A 24,424-nucleotide genomic window follows, 5' to 3' on the forward strand; every position below is an offset into this window, starting at 1 on the left:
CAAACATCAATTTTGTTAAAAGTTCTGCTTACCAGAAGTCAGGGTCACGTCATTATTGTATGGTTCATTTTTCTCTGTCCTGAATAGAGACAATAAAAGAATTATCATGGCTGTAATAACAAGGTTGTCCTATTAACAGGGTGGTTGTAAGGTGGGTTTCTATTGGGCGGTGATGTCTTAATTATTTGAGTGTTGCAACAGATGTAATTAAATCATAATACAATAATTTTTTTAAAAATTATGACACCAACGAGTCTTTATTGTTCATTTAGCAAGTCATCATTGAGAAAAGGTGTCTTGGGAATTTTGAAAAAAGAAAGAGTGACATTTCCCCTTCTGAAAAAAACAATAAGTCTAACTTTTGAACCAAAGAATACTCTCAGTACCTCTGACAACATGGAATGTTATTTTATATTGAATCTGATTGGTGCATCTAACTGACTGCACTAGAGTTAGTTATTAAATACCAATCACATACTCTTGTGATAACAACCATTTCTGGTTTCATTTCTTACCACTTACATCATATGTCACTAACCTTTTTTGCTGTTGGGTTTCTGAAATTTGTTTGGATGAAAAGAGATCTGCAGGGCGATAATCATCTGTATTTTTCTTCCTTCTAAAACATAAACAAAATTAGTATAGTAACTGATTGAATGAATTCAAGGAAGAATTTTACCTGTATTCTGTAAATTGCAGCAGATTCATGTCTAATAGCCTAGCTACCGGTGGTTCAGGAAGCTCTCCTGTTCCAGGTTAGCTTTACTGGTATTAAAAGTAAACATTTTCTTCACCAACACATATCCTAGCTGAATCACCTCTGCATGGAGGCCTTGTAGCAAGGACACAGAAAATGGGTCACTCTATATTTTTATATGATATTCTACTACCTGATGTAAATCTTCACCTTGCTTAAATGGCAGGCTTAAGTGAATGAGGAGTCACTGAGATACATGTATAAAACAGCTCCAAATTTGACATCAATATTTTTTGGACTATTACAGAAGAGCCACAAAGCTGCATGTATCTTATTTGAGCTTTACTGAGAAATATACAGTATGTGAAAATATAATACTCTTCATTTTAACTAATAGAATGTCAATATTACTTTAATGATGGCACTAAAACAGCATGCTATCTGTTGTCTTCTGTTTTCATGATTATGTTATGTTAATGTTGTGTAGTTTTCATGAATTTTTCAACAATAAAAATACAAAACTGAAACCTTTCAAAGAAAACAACCGAATTTAAATATTACCTGCATCTACATGTAGCTCAATCATATTTTGCAAAAAATGTCTATTAATGTCAATTAAGTGACTTCATTTTCTAGCTTTTAAAAACCTTACAAAAACAGTGTGTACTACAATGACTACAAATCAAACCTACCGTGTTGCTGAGAGCTTCCGTTCTTTTTTATTCACTGAGAAATAAAATTTAAAAAAGCTTCCAAAGTTTATGATTTCAAAAAGGCAAAATAGTTCATCAATAATTAATGAGAAGAATTAGAAGCCAGAAGCTAACTATTCACACTTGAATATCATTTTTTTAAGGACACTGCTGGCCTTTACTCTTAACCAACTGAGAGTCACTGTAAGCTTTAACTATAGTGCCACAGACAGGCCTATAACAGGCCCTGGTAAGTAGAGATTTTTAATTCTTATAAATTTAAAGTACATCAAACTCTTGTCTTCAATAACCAAAAGAGACTACCGACAGATCAAAGTAAAACTGGTGTTCAACGACAATTAAAAGATGGCTTGTATTGAATAAAACTACAGAACTTTACACAATCATGCCATGACTGTGAAAGACAGGGAAACCAGAAACAACTTTAAGTAGAATTTTATCCTGTGGATTGTGCAGTTCTATCAATTGAAAATGCTAGGAATTGTCCATACTCACTGTATGGAAAGTCACAGGGATGTAGCTAAACTGAACTTTCTGGAGTTCAAAGGGGGTTCAAACCAAAACCTTCTGTGGAGGGGTATGGTCACATGAAATTATTTTCTGATGGAACACTACACCACAGTGCTGGAATTAATTTTTATTATGTAGCAGGAAATGCGTCCTTTCAAGTCTCTATTTTGGCCAAACAAATTACCAACTGACATTGTGAGGAGATTTTCAAAGCAGATGTTTGTTTCACAATGTTTTTATGGAAGTCTGGAGAGAACATTAAAGCCAAACAAATCATGGATCAGTATGATCTATATGTTATTTTTCACATGTTTCAATAGAAAGTAAACATGGTCTAGAAACAAGATCTTCACAACTAAACGCTACATCATTTTGGTGCTCAGTCATGATGTATGATCTTAATGTACAATTAGTCAGACTTGTAAATTCACCAATTTGGTCAGACAATGTCTGATGACCAACTGTTATTCCCAGCAATGCAGTGGCTTAAGTTTGTAGTTTTTGAACATTGACAGGATATTCAACCAATATATGAAGTACAAAGACATGATTGATCATCGCAGTTATACACAACTTAAGGTTACAGTATACCTTCAGGTCAGCAATTTTCTCCAAATTTGGATTTTTGGGTCAAAGTAGTGGTTGAAGAGTAATCTGTAATTCCTGAAAAAAAATTTTGAAAGAGACTAAATATTGGCGGAGAACTGGCGGTTTTACGTTTTTGCCGGAAGTAAAAGTTTACATCTTGATTGATAGCCCTATGGCGCGTATACAATCAACCGAGACGATTTTCGCGGGAATTACCTGTGCAGATGTCGCAAATTGACTACTCATCAGTTGATCAGCTTTGTTGTTCTGACCACCAAGCATTTTTGGTGTTAGGTGTAATTCTATTAAGTTATAAGTAAAGGTAGACCACGTTAAAAATATGGACCAGTTCGAAAAAGCGAAAGCAGCGAACAACAAGTGAAAATACATCAATGAGTGAAGATGCGAAAGTTTCCCATGTGGATGAAGCTATAGCGATCGTATAAGACGAGCAAAAAAAATCAAGGGAAGAGAAAAGAAAGGTTATGTAAAAATTTGGGAACTTGACAGCAATAACAGGGATGTTGACAGAGACTCCGATGAATCTGATATCGGCAAACCGTTGGACTCATTGAGACCCACTGAAATATTATCCAAGCACAGTTAACCGCGCACAGTTGCTCCGCCGCACTTTCTTTTATTTGTTTTCTTCGCCCAGCCACTCTAGCATTCGTATCCTTTTTCATCTTCCCCATTTTGCCAGAGTGACCAGCTTTAAGAAAAACCGAGCTACGGAAAAAACAAGGGTTTTTGGAGATTCTATTCACCAGGACGTTAACGGTAGTAAACTTTCCCTGCACTGATTGGCTAAGTGGGGGGAGCTGTATCTGAGAACCCAGTTGAACATGTTTGTGGGCGGAGTTTGTTTGCAAAGCAGAAGATTTTTCTTACGCTGTTTTCTCGAATAATTTTTTTTGCTTGAAGCAGACACTTTAAAGAGTTATAACTCAAAGGGAATTTGTTCAATTGCCCCCAAATTTGGACAGTAGCTAGTTTAAAATATAAACTACAAAAACATGTCCGCGAATTGTTAATTTCGAAATATTTTTTCTTTGAGAGCAATTTTTGTACGCACACTCTACATTTTTTTAATCCTATTTCAAAAATGTTCTGTAACTTTTTACTGCCATTGAAGATTATGGCAAAATGCAGACACATTTTTTAAGCACTTTGGGCCCTGAAACCGAGGAAAAAATGAAATTGGCGAAAAACAAAAATCGCTTTGACTTGTAGCTCTCGAAAGGTGATTCAGGCGCTCGCATTTAGTGGTTGTGAAAAATTCGACAGTTCATTTTATTTCAAAATTCTTGGAATAGGTTGATAGCCAGCTCTATAAGCTTTAATTTGATATAGGGGTTTAGGTGTCTCCCGCTTAAACTCTACGCGCTACATTGCTTGCACGCGAGACACCCCTGAAGGTATACCGTAACCTTAAGCAACTGTGAAATTAAAGCCTGAAAAAAATTCAGGCCTCAACGGCCTGAATTTTTTTCAGGCTTTAATTCCGCAGCTGCTCAAGTTGTGCATAACTGCGATGATCAATCATGTCTTCATATCTTTCTCCGCAGTTCAAATGTATGATCTTTCATATATTCACTTGCATTCTTCATCATCTACGGGTATATTATGAACTCACAACGTGACCAGCTCTCAGTTGGCCTGATAGCTCAGTTGGTAGAGCACTGCACCGGTATCCCAGAGGTCATGGGTTTCAATCCTGTTCAGGCCTGAATTTTTTTCAGGCTTCAATTTTACAACTGCTTAAGTTGTGTATAACTGCGATGATCAATCATGTCTTCATATCTTTCTCTGCAGTTCAAATGTATGATCTTTCATATATTCACTTGCAATACCAAGTATATATCAAAGGCAACAGGTTGATGTCAAATCTTCCATTTAGTATGTTAAACTTGCCACTAATTTCTGATTGATTGTAAAAACAAATCAAGTGATCATTTGTTATATTTCTGCTTCATTTTGTTCTAAAACCTTCTACCATTCCCCCAATTGTTTTCCACAAAATCATGCTCACCTGCCGATGATGAGAAACTAAGAACAACCAATTCCTCTGCCAGTTTCTCTGGAAAATCTATGACCTTTTTGCTCCTTTGATGAACTTTGTTTTCCTGGCCATCAACACCCGCAGATAAACTCTTGGTCTTGTCAGATTTGCCCCTTCTCAGATCAGGGTTTCCTGCCATATCAGACTGATTTCTCTCACCTCTAGATGTACTTGTCCTCATATCAGAAGACTCTTCAAAGTCCTGACTATAGGTAACAGGGCTTTCAACATCACGTCTTCTCTTATCTGGTGTGCTAGACAGCTGAGGAAGTCTTTCCAGTGCTGCAGCATCATGAAGGTTCAAACTGTCATTTGCACCTTCTAACTCTTCCTCAATTTCATTGTCATCATCATCATCATTATCATCAACTATGTTGTTGTTGTTAGTCATTCTTCCTTGCTTGGCTTCTTCTTCTAATCTCTGAGTAAGCATTTTCAATTAACAGCATTAAATAAAAAAAATACCTTCTTCATGCAACCAAAAGTTATATAATAATTATAATAAGTTTCAATGTGCATAAAAAAGTGATCGGAAGTTGTAAAGAAAAATAATGCAACAATGCAATAACTCAACCTTTTTGGCTGCCTCTATGCTTTCTCTAATGGATTCATCAGCTTCTAGTGACTTGCGAAGTGTCTGGTACATAACAAGGAAGTAAAACAAAAAACAAGGTCACTAATCTGCACTGCTCACATTCCATTCTGAGTGTAGGGAACTAAACCATGTTGTTTTCAGTGCAATTTTTGTGTTGTTTGTGTACGAGCCTAAATAAATATATAAAGTTAAATTGTAATTGTGTAATCCCCCTTGATAAGCCTAAGTGCTTTTGGAGAAAACACTGACAACTATGTTTAAATAACAATAGATAAAAATATATCTTTTAAAAAAACGAAACCAAGCCAAATCCATGAAACTGGTTTTTATTATTAACAAGTCAATACCACTTGTAAACACATTCATTTGTCATTACTAAGAATGCTAAAACAAGGTTACTGAGGTGCACTTCTTATGGCACTATAACTTAATACTGTACATAAAAATTAAGTTTATGGGTGAGTGGGAGGGAGGGATAAAGATCTGTACATATAGATGACCTTTATAAATTAAAAAGGCACAGCAGCCTAACAATTTAAGGAAGCTAAACACAATTTCTGCACATGCTTTTGCTAATGTGATTCAGTACAAGGATTACAAAAAAATAAACATGCATTCAAACATAATACAGCATTCAAACAACAGCAGTACATTGGAAAATGTTATACGTGTACATGTAGCAATGTCAAACCTCAGACGAATATACAGTATACCTCAACATCATTAAAACTAAGGGTAAGCTCATCCACTTCATCATCACTGTCATCATCATTATCAAAATCTAACTCATCTCCTTCTTCACTTAAGTCATTGTCAGCAGCATCCTGAACGATTAACAGAAAGCAAAATAAAAACTAGTGAGACAATCTCAGATAGTGTAGAGTGTAATTTACAGCTCTGATACAGTAGTCACATAGGTCCTTACCCATGCCGTTCTCTCCCTTGGTAGTCAACTAGACCTTTTCCCCTTGCAGAATATGAGCAGACAATCTTAATCATTGTATAAGTTTCATGATTGTATTTTCTTTCAAGGCCCAAAAATAACTTACAATTACTGTTTGTCAAGACGGCTTTGAATTTATTGTGATGTTTTACGCTGGGCTTCAGTCATTTTAAATGCAATAATACGCAGAAGTGGCAAATATGACAATTTTATTTTTCACTCCAACGTATGTAACTTGATACTTTTGTTTACTTCACCGAGCTATGCAACATGATACCCTTGTTTCTTCAAAACTATAAGAAAGATGTGTATTTTTTACTTACTGCTGGAGATAAATGGAATAAAGCTAAATATCTCATGAAAAATCGAAGAGGAATGATTTTGTTTTACTCCAAATGCAAATTTTCATTTCACAGAAAAACAAGAACTAATCAACTTATCAAATAGTCAAGTCCAGTCATGGAATAGTTTGTTCTTATTAACATCAAACTAAAATACAATGCTATCGATTAATACAATGAGCAGTATTGAAGGTAGAAATCGAAATTATATCCTATATCGGTGAGAGTCACCTCAAAGACTGATGAAATTAATTGGCAGTTTCATTAAGTGCCAGAGAGTCTGTGGCAATATTTGCGAAATTTTCTTGTGTCACAAATTTATTATTGTAACTAATGCGGGAAAGTTTCGGCTGAATATAAACTTTTTGCTCCCTTCATAGAAGAGGAAATAGGAAAGCCACTACGCAGAAGCATTCTTTATTTGAACCCTGGCAAACACACAATACAAAAAACAGCAGACAAAATTTCTTGAATTGAGCTAGGGGTGATTCCAGATGATATGCAGTCACAGTAGTGTTATTTGCACTAGAAAAGGGAGAACTGACGTTACCTAAAATACAGTTGCTGTCCCCCATCAAAATAGTCCAGTTCTGGCCCTTTCTCTGTCAAGCAACGCTACAGTAGCATTGTGTGACAGAGAGAGGTCCAGAACTGGACATTGAAGGTTAAGATATCTGTGCATGCGTTTCAAGCAAATTGATTTTGTTCTTAAGAGAATAGCACCACTAGGATAGCAAGAGATTTGCAAAAACATATATAGGTTTGTGATGTTCTTCTAGAAGTAACGTAAGTATGATACGTTTTACGTAGTAAACAGAGATACCCACCCCACCTCCTTACCACATGCTAATTAATTAATTGAAATTAATTAAACAAACATTAAAGTTTACACCTTATTGTGTTAGTGGCTTAGTGAACAGCAGCCCCCTAAACCATCCCAAGAGTGCACTATGCACTAATTAATCAAAATTAATGAAAAGTAGGATGATGCATGTCTAAGGCCCTCTTTAAATGACCCCAAGTTGTTTTTTACCCTGGGTTGCATCACCACAGCAGGTGACCCTTTTGCAGTGAAATGTTTATAAGCGTTTACATGAAAACAGTAGGCAAGCTGGGTCAGCCCCCCTTGCTGGGTAACCCTTGTCAAGACACTGGCTTACCTGGCAAGAAGGGTTGAAATTTCTTCAATTCTTACACGTAAACAGTGGGCCAAAAGCTAACCCGGGTTGGTACTTACAGTCAAATAACCATGTTGTTTTTTGTTTTTTGTCTTTTTTTTGGTTTGTACATCAGGACCTCCCACCATTCCATTATACTCTCTAGGTTTTTTGTTTGTCACCTTTCTAGCCCATGTTTTCAGTTTTTGATCGGTAGAAAGGCTGGCATGGGTCAGCATGAAGCAAACCACACGCTATTGTAGACTGACAACCTGGGTTGGTGTAAAGTGTTTGTTTTTAGCACTCTCTGCAGTGATTCAACCTGGGGTAAAAAGCAACCCCGGGTCATGTAAAGAGGGCCTAAACAAGGCAAAATTTTAGTCTTTTGCCATTGCATAAGGCTGAAAGCTCCAATAAATACTAAAGAATTGCCATTTATATTTTTTGGTCCCAATTATCTATCAAGAACTTAAAGGACTTCTGTCTCAGTGACCTGATCCATTAAAAAAGATCTTCCAGCGTTTGATAATGGTATTTAGAAGAATTCATACCTGGTCTGAGGCACTTTCACTATCATCCACAACAACTGATTCAAAATCCTCACTGTATTTACCAGTAAGCTTCCCTGTGAGAAGGGAAAAAATGAATGACTTTGCCAGCCCTGGTCAGTGAGTGTTGATTACATGAAATCCATGTTTGTGAGAGTTCTCCCAAGCTCTCATGAGTGCTTCTAAATGAATAACTCAAGATACACTGTAACTTGTTCTACATTAATTGAACTGACTTAAAGAAGACTACACCCTTTCAGCATACACTTTCTTACATTTTCATGAATATATCAATATTCATGAAATGTTTATAACCACAACATCAAGGTAAAGTAGTACAAAAATACCTGGTGCTCTTATTTTCACTCTCTTTCCTTCATCAGTTTTGATTTGTATTGAATCCTATGAGAAAAAACATCCATTACAAGAGTTTATAACATCAAGACTTTATTAACCCACAAAGACTTCCTAAAAGATTTTCTCAGAAGACCAAAACAAAAACATGTGTTTTCAGAATTGCATATTTCTGCAAACAAGTATGATATCAGTTCTCACTTACATGTAGCCCAATTGACTACCAGTTATTGCTAATTAAAATAATTATGAAATAATTATGCGGACATTGATTGTGTTCTAGATATTGAAAGTCCTCAAAATTCCTTGGTTCTCTCATCAGTGCTTATTCCAAGATGAAACACTGAATGTGAATGTTGCCCTTGAAAGGAAAAATTACTTCACTTTTGGTTGTTTTTCAGACAGTTACCCTTCATAGTACCCCAGCTGACAACAGCAATAAAATAATTATAAGTAAATGCAAACTTAAACACTTACGGGTATATGTTAGAATACTTTTAATTGGTGTGTTAAAAAGACTGAGACACATACATATTTCCAGCCTTTTCTTGAGGTTGGGGTTGCATCAGGAGCTGTTTTAACTCTGATATCCCTGAAAAAATTGAAACAAGGCACACATTTAAAACATTGCAAAATTATTCTACTTGAATGATATAGTAATAGCACAATGCAAATAATAAACACATTGGGTTATGTCAATAACAGATGCCAACAGCACAGTTGAATTCACCTTGCTTCTGCTTCTCTCTCTAAGGCTTGGAGTTCATGTTGTAAGATCTTTTTCCTTTCATGATAGGCATCTAGGTAAAAAAGCAAAACAAATATCTGAACGTGCTATCTTCAATGGAAGTCAAAGAAAATATTCTTCATCTAGTTTAGACCACTCCCTCTTGGACAGCTTCAGTTATTCTCCCTACGTATATATATTCAGGTCAGTTAATTCGAGCTAAGGGACACCTTAAAGAGTGCAAGTTACAGGGCTCAAAAGAAAAAAATTGAACTCCAGCTTTCCCTTTGGACAAGCAGCTCTCAAATTTTGCTTCCCCTGGGCAGTCCTAGATTATTATTATTTTTTTTTAATTTAGTTGGGAAATGACTTGCCTGGGCTCTTGCCCATTCAGCAAGTAAGAATGAAAAGTTACTTGTCCATCAGGAAATCTACTTGTCCTGGATGGCACTCTTTTTCAAGCCCTGAAGTTAGTGTCTATAAAGAAGCAGTCTGACAGCAGCAATGGCTAGAGATTGCTTTTCTCGGTTTATCTTTCATATATTTACCTGAGACTTCACATAACTAAAATGATATTGTGTATAATGTGAGAAAATCTCACCTCCAGCAGTTTTAGTATGTCTTGATGAACTGCGGGATTTCGCTCTCGAATATGCTCGTCCCAGCTCTACATTAGCACCATTGACATATATTGAGAAGCCCTGTTCCTTTTTCTCCAACTCGATCTGTTGCTCGTTCTTCTTCTTTAGCTTCTTCAGCAACCTGTAAGGCAATTAAGACATGGTCAGGTCGCTACAGTACCTGAACTCTTTAACTCATCAGATTGATAGAGGAGAGTTACTGTGAGACTAAAAAGACTGTGGCCCTTGATATAGGTGTTTTGTCAGCAGCTTATACATAAATTTTGATGGCCCAGCTCCTCCATGGGCCTTCGTGTGTAACTTATGTAAACCACTTATTAATCAAAGGCTCTTTAAGCAAACTTGTGAAATTTGAAACGCACGTGTTTATTTACATATGACAAGTGCAGTCAAAAATGTTTTGACCACAATAAATTAACTTGAATGCTACTGTCAAAAATATTACCTATTTCTTTGCTGCAGCAAAAGAAGATATTCTTCATATTCAGGACGAACTTCTTCTTTTGCAGAGGGAACCTGTTTCAATATTTTACAATGTATGAAAACATATAATAAATAAATGCAATTCACTATTCAATAACTAAAAAGCCTTAACAACAAACCATAAAAAATTCATCTACTGATCATGACCACTTCCATGCCTTGGAGGTCCCTATAAGTCAAGCTTTATGTTCCAGCCTGATCATGTAGTACTGTAGAGAGCCACACAGTGTCTCTCTGATTGGTTGTTAGCAAGTAAAATAGATATTAAAATAATTGGATATTATCATATTTAAGAGGCACCCTCTGTAACTTTCTCAGATAAATGGTTTAGATAAGTGATTCACAAAAATATAACTTTCAGTTCAATTCCATTCTAATTTAGCACTGGGGCCACCATCTTGGTTTTGCCCCTCTGAGAGGGCTTTCAGCGGCCATTTTAGGACACATTTTGAACAATTTGCCATACAAAGAAAACGATATACACTGTAAATCTGGATAAAAACCCTTTATTCGAGACAAGCAAATGTTTGTTGTTACATTGAGAGGCTGTTTGGGCAATTTGATCATCATCTGATTTTTTACAGAATTTTAAATTTCTTCCCTTTCAGACTACTCATGAAGCGCCATAAAAAAGGCGAAATCAGTCTCAGTTCATAAACACGCAAAAAAAGAACTTGGCCGATATCCAGCCATCTTGACCTGACACTTGGTCAATAACCATACTTATTACATGGCTGTGTCTCACAAGGACTGGAAACTACCAAATTCACGAATTTGATTGGCTGAAATCGATATTGACCGTGGTCTAGATTTTCCCATCTAGACCGGCATCTAGACCGGTTTCATTTTGCGTTGAAAAAGTAGTAAACTAAAATACAAAAATGTTCACCATTTTCTTTTATTTTCTTCTCAATCATTTGTGGAAGTGCCAAAAAGCCTGATGACAAAAAAAAAAAGTAAAGAGGACAAGCAAATTTCGGCAGGTTTAAGTTAAGCTCATCACCATTCGCGAGCAAAATGTCAGCAAACCAGTTACATTAAACGAATTAAAGTTTTCTTCTTTGCCATATAATAAACATCTTATTAACCGAGCTAAGTCAGTCTGTACAGGAGAATCTTGACCTTGGTTGTGTGTACAGACCTCACTGCGTTTGGTCTGTGCTCACAACCTCGGTCAAGATTCTCCCATACAGACCTCCAGCTCGGTTAATAAGAGCTAAATATTGTTCCAGATCATCTCTGTTCATGCCAATCTTATTTCCAGGAACCCTGCTTTTACTGGTCATGGACAAGAAGGAGTGAGAGTTCTGAGAACTAGATCAGCTTGAGAACTGTGTTGTATGTGTACAATGTAATCATTCTTATGCTAGAAGTCATTATTTTCATTTACAAGTACATATACATGTACCTCTTCTTTGTGTTTTCCAGGCTTTCCTCTTGATTTATCCCACTTTCCATGGTGATCTATAATTTGATCAAAAATTCAACCAATCAATCACTCAGTAACACATGTATACACAGTATTGCACAGGCCACAAGAATCTTCAAGTTTCCTTAATCCAATGGATGAGTGTACATGATCATTTTAGCTTGACCCAGTCAAGAAATAACAGCTCATGATACCTTAACACAGCACAAGTATTGCTGGAATATTGAAATCTACCCATCTTTTATAAAATAACTGCTTTCATCAGTCGATAGATCTGTTTAGATGAGAGCATATAAACACGGTTAAGAAATTTTAGATTTGGGTGTACTTTGAGAAATATTTCATAAAAGCAATAGAGTACTTTATCCGTGTTTACATAACCTCATTTAAACACTTGGGGGGGTTGGGAGAATTCTCAAAAGTTATGCTAACCCTCAACTGCATCTCAGGTTTGCATAACTTTCGAGAATTGCGTCTCGCAAACTGTGTCTTGGGTTTGCATAACTGTATTGAATTCTCTGAACCTCCCTCGTGTTTAGATGAGGCTATGTAAACACAGAAAAAGTGCTCTTTTGCTTAAGTATTGCATCCAATATATCCACTAGAAAAATCTCGTAGAAAAGTCTCTCTTGTAAGTCTAAGGAGGGAGATGTTGATCAAAAAATCTAATTAATACTACATTCGGTATGCAACTTGAATTTTTTCTTGTTCTTGCTGCATGAAAGTTTTCTTATAATATTCAAAAAGAGGAAATTTACCTTAGCTATAAAATTACAAACCATTTACTATATATTAAAAATTAAGTTTAAAAGAACATATTCTAAGCAAATAATCGAAGCAAATAAAGGACTTCCTCCTGACGAAAGGTGCCTCAGACGCCCAGAAGCATAGATATCGTTATTCCCGAAGTTTTTAAATTGGCTATGCTTTAAAGAAAATAAGGATTGAACTTACAATTACAATTTAATTATAAGCTTAAGTAGAAAGTTGGTATGTATACAATATGGCTGCAACCACGGAGACCGTTCATTAGCGGGAATACCAGCTGTCATTAAAACGTAATTGCAGCTTACCTTCCATGACTGGGCTTGGATTTTCCAAGGTTTGGGAGATCATCTAACATCTTCCGATCTGCGCGTCCAGTTTATTACAGATAATGGTTTCATAGTTTCAAGAAATTAGGCGAAAAAATTCCCAAAACATACACGACCTCAGAGATTTTCCCTAATGGCTCGGTTACCAAGTGCTTTGTTGTTAAAGCATTCTGGGTAATTGTAAATCCCGTGGCATTGCGCTCGTTATCCCGCATGATCCCGCAACTGGTTAAGCTCAGTACGTGACTGTTGCTTCAAAGGAACGCAACGAACGTGATATTTTCGGGTGAAAGTTTGCATCAAGAGCAGGAGAGCCCCTGGGCAATTACTCCGCTTACCGAACCACTTCAGGCTCTCCCGCTCTTGATGTAAACTTTCGCCCGAAAAGCTGCCCGACTACCTGCCCCTGGGTCTCCGAGGATTCTTCGACTTCGGCTTCTCCCATATTATTGCGTCATGTGACACGGGAGAGTTCGAGCGTTCCATGGGTATAAAGGTTGGATATCTTTGATAGGATCCAAAACTGATCAGTATTACAAATTGAAGGTTCTTGAATTGCCCCTGGGATCAATTCCAACTGTGGGCTTCGAATATTTTTTCTTTCTTTCTTTCTTTCTTATCCTTTGAGGGGTCTTAGAAAAGACGTAGCAGTGATGAAGTCACCCCGAAGTCACATAGAGGTATCACCCTTCTCTTATAAAATATTTCTGCAGTCTGATATCGAGTACATGCTTGAGAAATGTAAAGAACAAATGATAAACATTGCCAATGAAAAACAAATCACTCGTGAGTAAATCGTTTCACCTCTACCTCAATGTTTGCTATTTTAAATTCGAGGTGAAATAAAGGTTATTATCAGTTGTACTTATTGCTGGTTTTCAGTGTCACGCCATTCAAAATAGATCAAAATCAAAATCAAAACCGTTCAACAGATTAAGTCCAGAATCTGGGAAAGGAAAGAAGGTAAATATGCCGGGACTCTCGCCAAGATTCTGGTCACATTAATTTTTCTTATGCAAGATATGAGGAGAAAATTTTTACCCAAATCATTTATAGAGATTTGCATGGAGACGCCATGCTGGTGTCCATCCGTATAGGTACCAACATGGCGGCCGGAAACCAACAGAAACATCTGTCAGTAAGTTTTGCTACAAAAGCGTGAATTTTCTCATGACAGCTCTCTAGGTCCTCATGTAAATGCCGCGTCACGCAAAAGCTTAGAAATTCAAGCCTAGTGTATCACAAAACCAAGAACCCATTCGGAGCGAAACTGTGTATGAATGTTAGTTTCAGCTGCTCTTATCCATCATTAAAGTAAAATTGCAGGAAGATCAATAGTTTTGTAGTTTGAATTTTGGTGACGTCATGTGAAAACCAGCTATTGTTGTAACTTGAACTGTGCGCATGCGACTGTGCAAACATTATGTCAACGGATGGTCGTAATGTCTAACAGGAAGCGAAGGAGTGAAGGATGGTGTGAGATTCACCCTCATACCTACAACTTAAAAATTGGCTATGCTGTTTTCCAAGTTAAAAATTAGCAAGGAATCGAAATAAGGAGGGCGAACCAATTGCACGTCCAAACATGGAAGTCATCGTCACTGAGTTGTAAATATATAATTAAAGTGTATAAAAAGTATTAATTTTAATAACGTAAGCGATACACCTGTCAATCAAACTTAATTGTCTTCATTAACAAAGGTTTAAATAGTCCGAATAGTGAAATAAAGCCTCCAGTAATGATAGGATTGTGTTAAATACGTTTAGTCTCTTAAGTACAAGAAAACACAAGAAGTTAACTTTTGATTTTACTCACTCGATCTCAACCGCGCGCTCTCCGAGAACTTTCACGTTGGACACCTCAGCGAGATCGAGAGGCTGACCACGCGCCGAAAAAATGCTGCTCATAAACGCCGTGAAAGGTGCACGAACGACGCAAGTTAAAATGCTCATAAAAGTTGGAATAAACGTCAATGAAGTAGACGAAAATGGACTTACAGGTCTTCTTCACTGCTGCTTTCTTCAAGATGCTCGAGCAAGGATGAAAATTCTGAGATGTTTGATTGCAGCAGGTGCTGATCTCAACAAAAAGGACATTTATGGACGTACAGTTCTCAGCTGGGCTTGTCTTAGGGGAAGAGTTGAAATGGTTAGATATTTGCTGAACGACCTTCTTTGCATTGATCTCCGAGTGGATGTCACAGACAAAGAAGGAAACAATGCGCTACTTCTTTCTGTGATGTCTGGCAACTTTCACATTGTGAAAATGATGGTGGAGGTTTTAAGAGACACAGCGCTTGCTAGTGAGATTAATAAAGCTAACAACGATGGTATGCGGCCTTTAATAGCTGCGTTTTTACGAGGAGATAAACTCTGCGCGCAATTTCTCATAAAGCAAGCAGGATCTTCAGTGTCGAGTGTCCTTAAGTACCGCAGGGCCCTTCAAAACGGATCTCTTGAGTTTTTTACATGTTCATCGCTTTTGTTTGACTCTCCACACGGTAATTTCCATATTGCTGGAAATGAGCAAACAAGCCAACGTTTTGTTCAATCCACAGAAGACGACATTTTTGGGTTTCTGTTTGCAAAGGATGAAGACATGTCCGACGCGCAGACGAGCAAATCCCAAGAAATAAAGCTGGACGACAATAACAATAATCTGGCGCAAAAACATCTTCTGTTGTCAAGAAGATCTGGAATAAGAAATCAAGGAAATGTTCTATCATTTCAACCTCAACGACCTCCTTCAGCAGAAACAATTTCAGACATCTCCCAGATAAACACTTTTAGTTCTCCCGCGGACAACACTTCAAGATCGGCAAATATCACGCGGGAAGTGTCCGATTCGCAGAGCGCTGGTTCGTCGTCACGAACATCCGTTCAAAAGCTGCTGATCCTGTACGCAGAACAGATTTCACCCTCCTACAGACAAGGCTTACCCATACGTAGATACACGCCCACCCAGCCCGATATCTTTAATGAATCTAGCAGAGACATTGACTCCAGACGCTCTAGTTTGCTTACGGGGAACGAATCCGACCGAAAACTGCAAGCGTTTGCGGACTCCTTGGCAGGACCTTCACCGGGACTTCTTGGTGAATCCCTTATGGATCAGCAGCTTCGTATGAAATATGCTCGCAATTCTAGAGCCGCCAGTATGCAAGTTCCAAGGTTACCGGCCCTTTCCGTGGGGCGCGGGAGAGTCAAAAGAACAAGATCATCCACTATCATGTCGGTTAACAAAAACTACACGAACTCTAACTAAATGATAACGAGTAATAAAATAAACAGTGATCACTTTTAATTTGAAACAAGCCTTTGTAGCCTCTCTCTAAGTTGTTATTGGATAAGTCTTCGAAATCAGCTCTATTCAGCTGGTTATCACCCATCGCAGCCAGAGGAAGCTACTGGAAGGTCTCACCTATTCTGTATTTTTTTTTTTTTTTTTTACCTTTAAAATTTTTTGGAAATTTTCAGGCTATATATTATCTTTACCAGCGCTCTTCCTCTACTCGGTGCTCGCAATCTTAAACCGACAAACTGGTTACTTTTCTGTTGCTACCTTACTGATTTTGTGTAAACACTCCTTTATTCCGTGTATATTTTATCGTGTGTTGCGTTAGGATTTTGCATGGTCGTCTATTTCGTTTTCAGTTTCGGGTACCGTCAAATTTTATTTGGTTTTCAGTAGCGTGATCGAAACAGTTTCGTTTTTGCGGAGTTTGTTATTCTCTCTTCACAGAAAGTTAAGTTACGTTCAATGCAGACTACAGTGAATACCGTGCATTTTTTCGTCGCTCATGTTGTCTTTGTGAATTAGCGTGTTTGCTGGCATAGTCGGCATAGCTTCTTTCCTAGCTAACGCTAGTGTTGGTTCTAGTTAATGATTTCTGCCGTTCAGTCTTCACACTGAAAACTTAGCATAAGGTGAATCAACGTAATCAGGTCTAGCTGACTCACAGGTGACATTTACCACCCCAAACCAAACCCTCTTTAATTAATAATTAATAATTAATAACGGAGGCTTTCTCGATAATTTCCGCTCACTGGTTGACAGGAAACACGCAACACTTGGCTTGAAAAGTACGTGAGCCAGCGGGTGGTTAAATGTGAAATAACTTTTTCTGTTTCGATACCCGTCTTCGGTTCCAGTGCATACCCTCCTTAAAAATAAAGCTTACAAGTAACCGAATATGACGTGACACGTCATGACGTCACAACTTCCACTTAGCCATTCTGGTTGATCCATGGGTCTCGCATCCTTGGAGAGGGGAATGAGGAAAGGGTCCAGCATCTTTTTTACAACAAATCTGTCGTTCATTAACTTCATATTCCAGTCGTTTAAGCTCTTTAGCCCTGATATTCGTTGACACAGGTCTTTGAAGTTTTCTTGTACACGGCCTGTCGTGGCAGTGGCAAATGATCTTTCACTACAGAGCGAAGGGTTCTTTGTTTCGGTTTAGGAGTATCCGTCGTGAGTTCTTTTCGGCATATTCAGCACAGGTAACGTGCCAAAAATCTTGGGTGTTTTTTCGTCATTTTCTCTGAATGAACTGCAGAGGAAACAAGGTAATTTAAGTGAAGAAATACTGAAGAAGATCTGGAGCTAGCTTGCCTAAGAATGTTTCAAATGTTTATGTGTTATGCACTACGTCTGAGACAGATCACCGCAAATTCGCAATGTATTTAACCAGAATTTGTTTTATTTTACTGCTTACATGTTTCAATATCTTCTGGATGAAAGTGTTTCTCGCGTGTAAACACCTTGTCGTTTTCTACTTGTCTCTTGAAGTCGCGATCAACTTCTCTTGTCTTCGTAATTTCGCCGAGCCAATCTTCCCTCCATTTCTTGTGGTCCTCGTCTTTTGCCTTCGGTAACTTCCATATTCCTACTTCTTTGGTCCTTCTACTTGCGCTACAGCCAAACATAGGACAATTATCTCCTGGCGTAACGATACTCGATCAATTAACAGCAAATTTAACAGCCAAAACCAGAATTTTTGATTCGAACTTCAATTTCTACGAGACTCCGGACGCCGTCTTCGCATTTCTGTTGTGCACGGTCGCGATCGCGTGACCAAGCAAAAACCTAAACAAAGAGATCGTCCTCTGAAGTTTGCCAGGTTTCATAACCATTCCCCTCCACTAACTATGGCTACATACGTAGCCTAGTCGGGTGACGAGGCGGTCAAATAGGCGAAAACGATGCGAACGAAGTTGACACCCTCTCGCTCGTTCTTGCAAACCTTTTTCCCCTCGAACTGGTTTGCCCGTTTGACGTCCTCCTGACCAACTGCCCCTGGGTGAATCTCGGAATCTGTTGGGGTAATTCAGTTTATGAATTGAAGCTTTTACAGAAAAGGATAAACGTTCCTCAGCTGAGGATTTGAGTGTGAGCTTACATGAAGTTCAGCTACTCCCACGAATAACGTAAAATTTCAATATCTTTAATTTCCTGAACACAACAACTAACAAGGCTCGATTAACAGCCGCTGTTCGGGAAAGGAGCCCGCGCAAGCCTACAGCTAACCAGTAATCAGTTATAACTGTTGTCTCTTTTTGATCTCTTTCACCTTTCCTGGCCTCTTGTAACAACCGCAAAATGAATACTAGCGACCTAAGCAAAGGCATAAGCTTATGAGGAAACCTTCGACATAACAAACCAGCTCCGTCTCTCAAATACAAGGCAACAAAATGGTGAAATAACCGATTTTCATTGACTGATCTACAGTGTTTGGTCATTATATTGGTAACTACAAACGTTTCAATGTTGTTATTGTTATTAGTTTTCTCCAGCCATAGATGATGACCTTTTTCTCGTTTGGCTATAAACGTTCATGACGGCTCTTCAGAGCCAGTGCTAGATGCAGTATCATACATTACCGTACAGTATCATACATTACCGTACAGTATCATACATCACCGTACAGTATCATACATTACCGTACAGTATCATACATTACCGTACAGTATCATGCATTACCGTACAGCATCATACATTACCGTACAGTATCATACATTATCGTACAATATCATACATCACCGTACCCAAATTCGCAACTAGCCAATCAGAATCGAAGCCGTGAATACTGTCATAAAGTCCTACGATATCAAGTCACTAAGGTCGTGTTCTATTGGGGTCAACCATTTCAGTCGCAACCGCTTTGGGTTGATACGGTTAAAGTTTCTCAATAGAACACTATTCCAACCGTTTTCGCTTGAAACGCGGTAACTCCTGGAAAAAGTCCTTACGCAAGCTACAATCACACAACATAATCACGCAAATGCTTTTTCAACCGTTTCAACCTGGTTTCAGGTCAGTTGAAAAAGTTGATCAACCAAACCAACCGAAAATGGTTTTTCCCCAATAGAACACGGAAAATTCTAACCAACCAGAAACGGTTGATCCCAATAGGACACGACCTAACTGTCACTGATATGGCTGCGATATCATGGTCACTTGGCCGAATTTGGGTACGGTAAATACCTGATCGTATCTTTTTTGTATGCTTCGGCGGTATATCAGTATCGTGTGGTCTCGCCGTGGCTATTTTGGCTTGACTACCTTAAGAAAAAAAAAACCATGGCTAGACCAAACTCGCCTGATTTGCCGCCGAACCGTACCAAAAAGGTACGATTAGGTATAAGTATAATTCATGTAACATGACTGCAAGCAGACTTTGCTCGTCTTTGCTGGAAAGCGTGCAGCGCATGCGTCTTTTAGTCCAGTTCTCACTGCTGATAAAAAATCGCAGAATAACCGCGACCCGGGCTCAACTGTTTAAAGACATTCGCTCTAACCATCAGTTGCTTCTTTAGAAGTTTGGACCAATACGAGTCGATTGGGCTTGCCCCATCCTTATACCCCCAATCGTGTCCTCTCTTTAACCTGCTCGCGAGGACGCGCGATCACTGCAAGTTATTCTTACTTTTCCCCGCACGAAAAAGAGTGTGCACTTAACGCCAGATGCATCCTTACTCCTAACTGCTCGAATAGGCCCTTTGCCCGACCCGGTCACATGGTACAAAATCACACATGCTGGGACGCAAGTTGCACAGTGGGACTTCCAAAACAAAGACAGGTCAAGGTGGACTGGTAGGAGTTGCTTTGTTTTGGAAGTTCCACTGCGCAACTTGCGTCTCAGCATTGGTGATTTTGTACCATGTGACCGGGTCGTGCAAAGGGCCTATTAATGCGCAAGGACAGCGAGTTATGTTCTTGCAAAAACGGCGGCGTCTTACTACCGTCACTGCTTGAAATATTTGTCTGGAAACCGAGAAAAAAAGAGAGAGCACTCTAATGATCTGAGTGGCGTAAACAAAACAAGACTCTACTGTCTTAAAAGATATACAAGTGTGATGTGTCTATTCTATTGGTGGAATTAGTTGCCTCCTCTGAATACCTTTGCTACTTCCACCATCAGTCTCATAGTTTGTTCACAGCTTCTCTCTTCTCTCTCACGGTCCATTCTTGTCATTTGAAGTAAAAACTCCCTGTCTTTTCGATCGCTGTCCTCCATGTAATCTTTAAGAAATTGAAGTGGTTGACCTTTCTTGTCTTGCGCACCGCTATCGTTTGCACGTCTGCTATCTCGGTTCGATGCTGTCCCGTGGGTCTCTCCCATGCTGTTGTCATTGCTACTTACACCAGAGCCAAAACGCGAATCCCCACCGTGGGATGGAAGAGCCACACTGCCACTATTCCCCCTAGAGTTATCATGGGCATTTGCCTGACTGCTTTTAAACACCTTTGCTACTTCCATCATCATTTTCATTGTTCGTTCAAAATTTCTGTCTTCCCTCTCACGGTCCATTTGTGTCATTTGCAGCAAGAATTCTCTATCCCGTCTGTCGCTTTCCTCCATGTAACCCCTTAGAAACCGAAGCGTGGACACCTCTTCATCTTCTGCTGGCGCTTTTCTCTTGTTCCTTTTTTTGGGTGGCTCTCTCCTCTGTGGTATTTCTCTCTGATCAGGCAAGGCCTGGCTGACTTCGCCTGTCAACCCTGTGGTGGTGTCTACGTTAAGCGCTGCACTTGTTGGAATATTAACAACAACCATCTCATCGCTGGCGTTGCTGTCTTCATTCTCTCCACTAGTTACCAACGCTCTTTCATTCTCTTGAGTTACCGCTGGACTAGCGTCGGTAACATCTAAGGAGCTGTTTCCAAAAGTCTTCCCGAGGACCTCATCGACTTCGTCAAAGTAGTCGCACGTTCGGTCATCGCCTCCAGATTCGAGGATGCGCTTTTTGGTCGTCTTGTAATCGAACACTATACTCTTCATCCGCCCTTTACACTGCTGACCCGAACGGAACGTTTCAAAACCGCACTGCGCGAGTTTCTGATTCAGCAAACGCGCCACCACATCCCAGGCTTTTGCGTTCCTTTGCTGGCTGATGTTTTGGTACTGCTCTCCCCAGAGCGCGATAAGAAAGCGCGTCTCGGCATCGGACCAATTTGGAGATCGTCCCGGTTTGACTGGCATGGCTGATATGAACGAATCAGCACCTCTCGATGTGGACCCACCAGAAGTTAGGCCGTGTCCGTCACGTGAGATGCTCGTAAAGGCGCTGAAGCGGGATTCTGACGACTGTTGAGAGGATATTTGGGTACTGCCAGTGGGTGGGGCCACTGTGCTCCTCTCACGTGACGTTTCAGATTGGAAAACTAGGTTTGATCCGCCTTTGTCAGATCCCGAGGGAGACAGCATTGAGGCAGCGAACTGACTGTAATTTAATTTTGACAAAAACTGTTAATTCGACAGGATGGAAACAGGTGGACATAACTGAGAATTTTAAAAAGAAGCTGTGGTTTTTTTATGCTGTAAAAAAGAGAAAAACTAGTGAAAAAAGACTGTGCTTTGCATATTCTCTCAGTCTCTATCACACTTTCGTGAGAAAGGTTTCAGTTTATTCTCATCCTCCATCCACCATCCAGGAGCAGGCTATATTGGAAAAGTGACTTGTTGGGGATTCTCCTTCAGAATAGAGTTTCAAGTCGCTCGCCAGTTTCGGAGGCTCTGATTTACTTTCCGCGACCAGAGGGGGCTAGCGGGGGGTTGATAAGAAAAACCCCACCAATCCTACGTATGGAGTGATCTCGACCCATGCAAGCAGAATTTTACTCGATTGCTTTATCATGTTCATTATTCCCGGTATATCTTTTTCAAATTTCAACCCTTCTACCGTAAGTATTGTGTATAAATGTATCAGGCATTTTCAGTCTGTCATCAAAGAGGGTAAATAGTGCCGAGCTACATTTGTTTACATCAAATCGCCGTAAATTTTATACAGGTATATTCCGAACAATTTTCGTCGCTGCAAGGTTAAAAATAACACTTTATACTTGTGTGAACGCAAGCTCTGTCTGTCAAATTAAAAGCGAGTTTCTTTCCTCTTAGAAAATAAAACAAGTTGCCGCGTTTTTACGGTAAAGAAAGTGAAAATCACGGAGAATCCAGGCGTCTTTGTGTTGCTCGCTGTTTAATATTTTTTTTGCAATTCGAACCCGCATAGAATGCGAATAGTCTTTGTCTGCACTTCAATCGCTCAATTTGGACTACTTTCAAAGACACGTTCTAAAACCATCACCAGCATGTAAATTCCTCCGAGAAAACGATAAGTGCACGAGTTCTACCGATAGCTTTCTAAAAACGCTTTCTAAACAAGTTCGGGGCGAACCCGATAATAAAACTCGATGGAGACGGATGGAGTCGAAACCCATGTGGACGTGAACATAACGCAAGCGGTTTGGATCCGTTTGCAGGTTTTGTGGCTCAGTAAAAAGCTTGTTTAGGGAGATATCGAAACGCTTGAACTCATACCTAAAATAACATGTATTAGAGAGCTTTCTTACCTGAAGCTTTCAAGGTTTGCGAGCGGACTGCTATCTGGTTTATCCATGTTTGAACACAAGGGAAATCGATACCAGTCAAATGTACGACGCGAAAGTGAATAAGCCTTGTCAAAACTCGCGCGCTGATTGGTTTACGAACAAGACACAAAGAATTAGCAATTCTAAACTGGTGTAGATTTACAAGCGTCGAGAACCAAAAGCGTCCACATCTAGCTGCGTCAGTTAGACTCGTTTCACTTTGAAATTCGCTTAGAAGACGCACACCGGACTAGCTTTGGAAAACCCATTCTCTACAGCAATAAGGGTTTCTTTTGGTTGGCGAACTCAGCTGACTTCGTGGGATCGAAAGAGCTTGAACTCTTGATGAAAATGGAGTATCAAAGTGTTGTTGACACGAACGGGGCTCAATTCTTTCTTTATGCTTTAGCTGCCATTCAAGCTTCAAGGACAAATAATCACCGAGCAAAGCTCATTCGAAGATATCGCACACTCAAGAAGCGAAGGATTCGAACAATGACGGCGTTACTAGCATACATCGAACAACAGAAGCGTATACCGAAATTACCGTCTGCTCCCGAAGCTGGTCCGCCGAAAAGAGTTTGGGTTTTGCAAAGGGATCAATTTATGTTCGAGGAGTTACTAGCCGGAAATCTTCCAGAGGAAACATGGCATCAAAATTTCCACGTTTCAAAGAAGACATTTTTTAAGATTTGCGACATAGTTCGCCATGAATTATCTAGGCAAGACACGAATATGCGACCCTCTGTGTCCTTGGAAAAAAGAGTTGCAGTCGCGTTAAATCGCCTTGCAACTGGGAGTTGTTACACTGCTTGTGGTGTAAGCTTCGGGCTCCCCAAATCTACGGCGAACGTTGTAAAAAATGAATTTTGTGATATTTTGAGAAGGAAAGCGGCCAGTTTTATCAAGTTTCCAAAGAGCGACGACGAAGTACGAAAGGTTATTGGTGGGTTTGAAGACATCTCTGTTTTCCCTCAGGTGGTCGGTGCGTTAGATGGTACGCACATTAAAATCATAGCACCCAAAGAAAACAAGTACGACTTTTTAGGGAGAAAGGTGTTTTATAGTGTTCTCGTTCTGGGGGTGGCAGACAGCTACTGCAAGTTTATTCACGCAAGTGCAGGATGCCCTGGTGCAGTGAGTCGCGCAGAAATGCTACGGAACAGTGCGTTACAGCGTGACATTCAAAATGGCGTTATCTTGAATACTCCAGGTCGTTTGATTGACGGCAATGAGGTGAAGCCCCTTATAGTCAGCAACTCTTCTTTTGACTTGAGTTCTTGGCTGATGACACCCTATGTACCAACACCAAATGTTACCCCTAGTGAGAGCAGTTTTAATGCTGCATTGAGCTCTGCAAGAGAAAAGATTGTACAAGCATTTGGCTTGTTGCGGGGCCGTTGGAGATGTCTTTTGGAAACACTCAAAGAGGATACCCTAAGGGTTCCCACCACTGTTATTGCATGTTGTGTTTTGCACAATCTGTGCATCGACCTCGGGGACAATGCACCCGTTGAGCCTGTTGTCACTCAGGATGACATGGAGCTTTTTGATGACGACAGTGATGACTGGTCAACTATGGAAGAAGGAGGCAAAGAGTTAAGAGAAAAAATAAGAAACTATTTAGACACATATGGGTATTAGTACACTGTCCATTTATGAACCTTT

At 39.4% G+C, this 24,424-nt stretch overlaps 3 protein-coding genes across 3 annotated transcripts in view; 1 reads left to right on the forward strand and 2 right to left on the reverse strand.

Moving 5' to 3' along the window:
* The window catches only part of LOC145490374 (katanin-interacting protein-like), a 35,818-nt gene extending 22,342 nt beyond the window's left edge, over positions 1 to 13,476 (reverse strand). The window contains exons 1-14 of the mRNA XM_081469496.1: positions 12,862 to 13,476; positions 11,768 to 11,823; positions 10,322 to 10,392; positions 9,837 to 9,997; positions 9,239 to 9,308; positions 9,040 to 9,100; positions 8,502 to 8,556; positions 8,158 to 8,231; positions 5,879 to 5,989; positions 5,145 to 5,207; positions 4,541 to 4,991; positions 1,390 to 1,423; positions 539 to 619; positions 33 to 79 (exon numbers count right to left, since the gene is read on the reverse strand). Coding sequence (XP_081325622.1) covers positions 33 to 79; positions 539 to 619; positions 1,390 to 1,423; positions 4,541 to 4,991; positions 5,145 to 5,207; positions 5,879 to 5,989; positions 8,158 to 8,231; positions 8,502 to 8,556; positions 9,040 to 9,100; positions 9,239 to 9,308; positions 9,837 to 9,997; positions 10,322 to 10,392; positions 11,768 to 11,823; positions 12,862 to 12,904 — 1,378 coding nt within the window. The 5' untranslated portion in view covers positions 12,905 to 13,476. The remainder of the gene's footprint in view (positions 1 to 32; positions 80 to 538; positions 620 to 1,389; positions 1,424 to 4,540; positions 4,992 to 5,144; positions 5,208 to 5,878; positions 5,990 to 8,157; positions 8,232 to 8,501; positions 8,557 to 9,039; positions 9,101 to 9,238; positions 9,309 to 9,836; positions 9,998 to 10,321; positions 10,393 to 11,767; positions 11,824 to 12,861) is intronic.
* A 1,043-nt stretch (positions 13,477 to 14,519) lies between these two features.
* LOC145489443 (uncharacterized) lies at positions 14,520 to 16,325 on the forward strand. The gene has a single exon (XM_081468417.1). The coding sequence runs from the start codon at positions 14,780 to 14,782 to the stop codon at positions 16,145 to 16,147; it is 1,368 nt and encodes a 455-aa protein (XP_081324543.1). The 5' UTR covers positions 14,520 to 14,779; the 3' UTR covers positions 16,148 to 16,325.
* Positions 16,326 to 17,124: 799 nt separating this feature from the next.
* LOC145489442 (uncharacterized) lies at positions 17,125 to 22,901 on the reverse strand. Its single transcript, XM_081468416.1, has 2 exons — positions 22,739 to 22,901; positions 17,125 to 21,609 (listed from the first exon to the last, which is right to left on the reverse strand). The coding sequence occupies exons 1-2, from the start codon at positions 22,783 to 22,785 to the stop codon at positions 20,265 to 20,267; spliced, it is 1,392 nt and encodes a 463-aa protein (XP_081324542.1). The 5' UTR covers positions 22,786 to 22,901; the 3' UTR covers positions 17,125 to 20,264.
* Positions 22,902 to 24,424: the final 1,523 nt, after the last annotated feature.

Source organism: Orbicella franksi, chromosome 6 (assembly GCF_964199315.1).
Source record: "Orbicella franksi chromosome 6, jaOrbFran1.1, whole genome shotgun sequence".
NCBI lineage: Eukaryota > Metazoa > Cnidaria > Anthozoa > Scleractinia > Merulinidae > Orbicella > Orbicella franksi.

Bases quoted from the DNA above. Each gene is read 5' to 3' on its own strand.
- LOC145489443 (XM_081468417.1), top strand. From the start codon at position 14,780: ATGCTGCTCATAAACGCCGTGAAAGGTGCACGAACGACGCAAGTTAAA.
- LOC145489442 (XM_081468416.1), bottom strand. From the start codon at position 22,785: ATGGATAAACCAGATAGCAGTCCGCTCGCAAACCTTGAAAGCTTCAG. The intron at 21,610-22,738 runs GTAAGAAAGCTC...ATTAAATTACAG, and splicing joins GCAAACCTTGAAAGCTTCAG to TCAGTTCGCTGCCTCAATGC.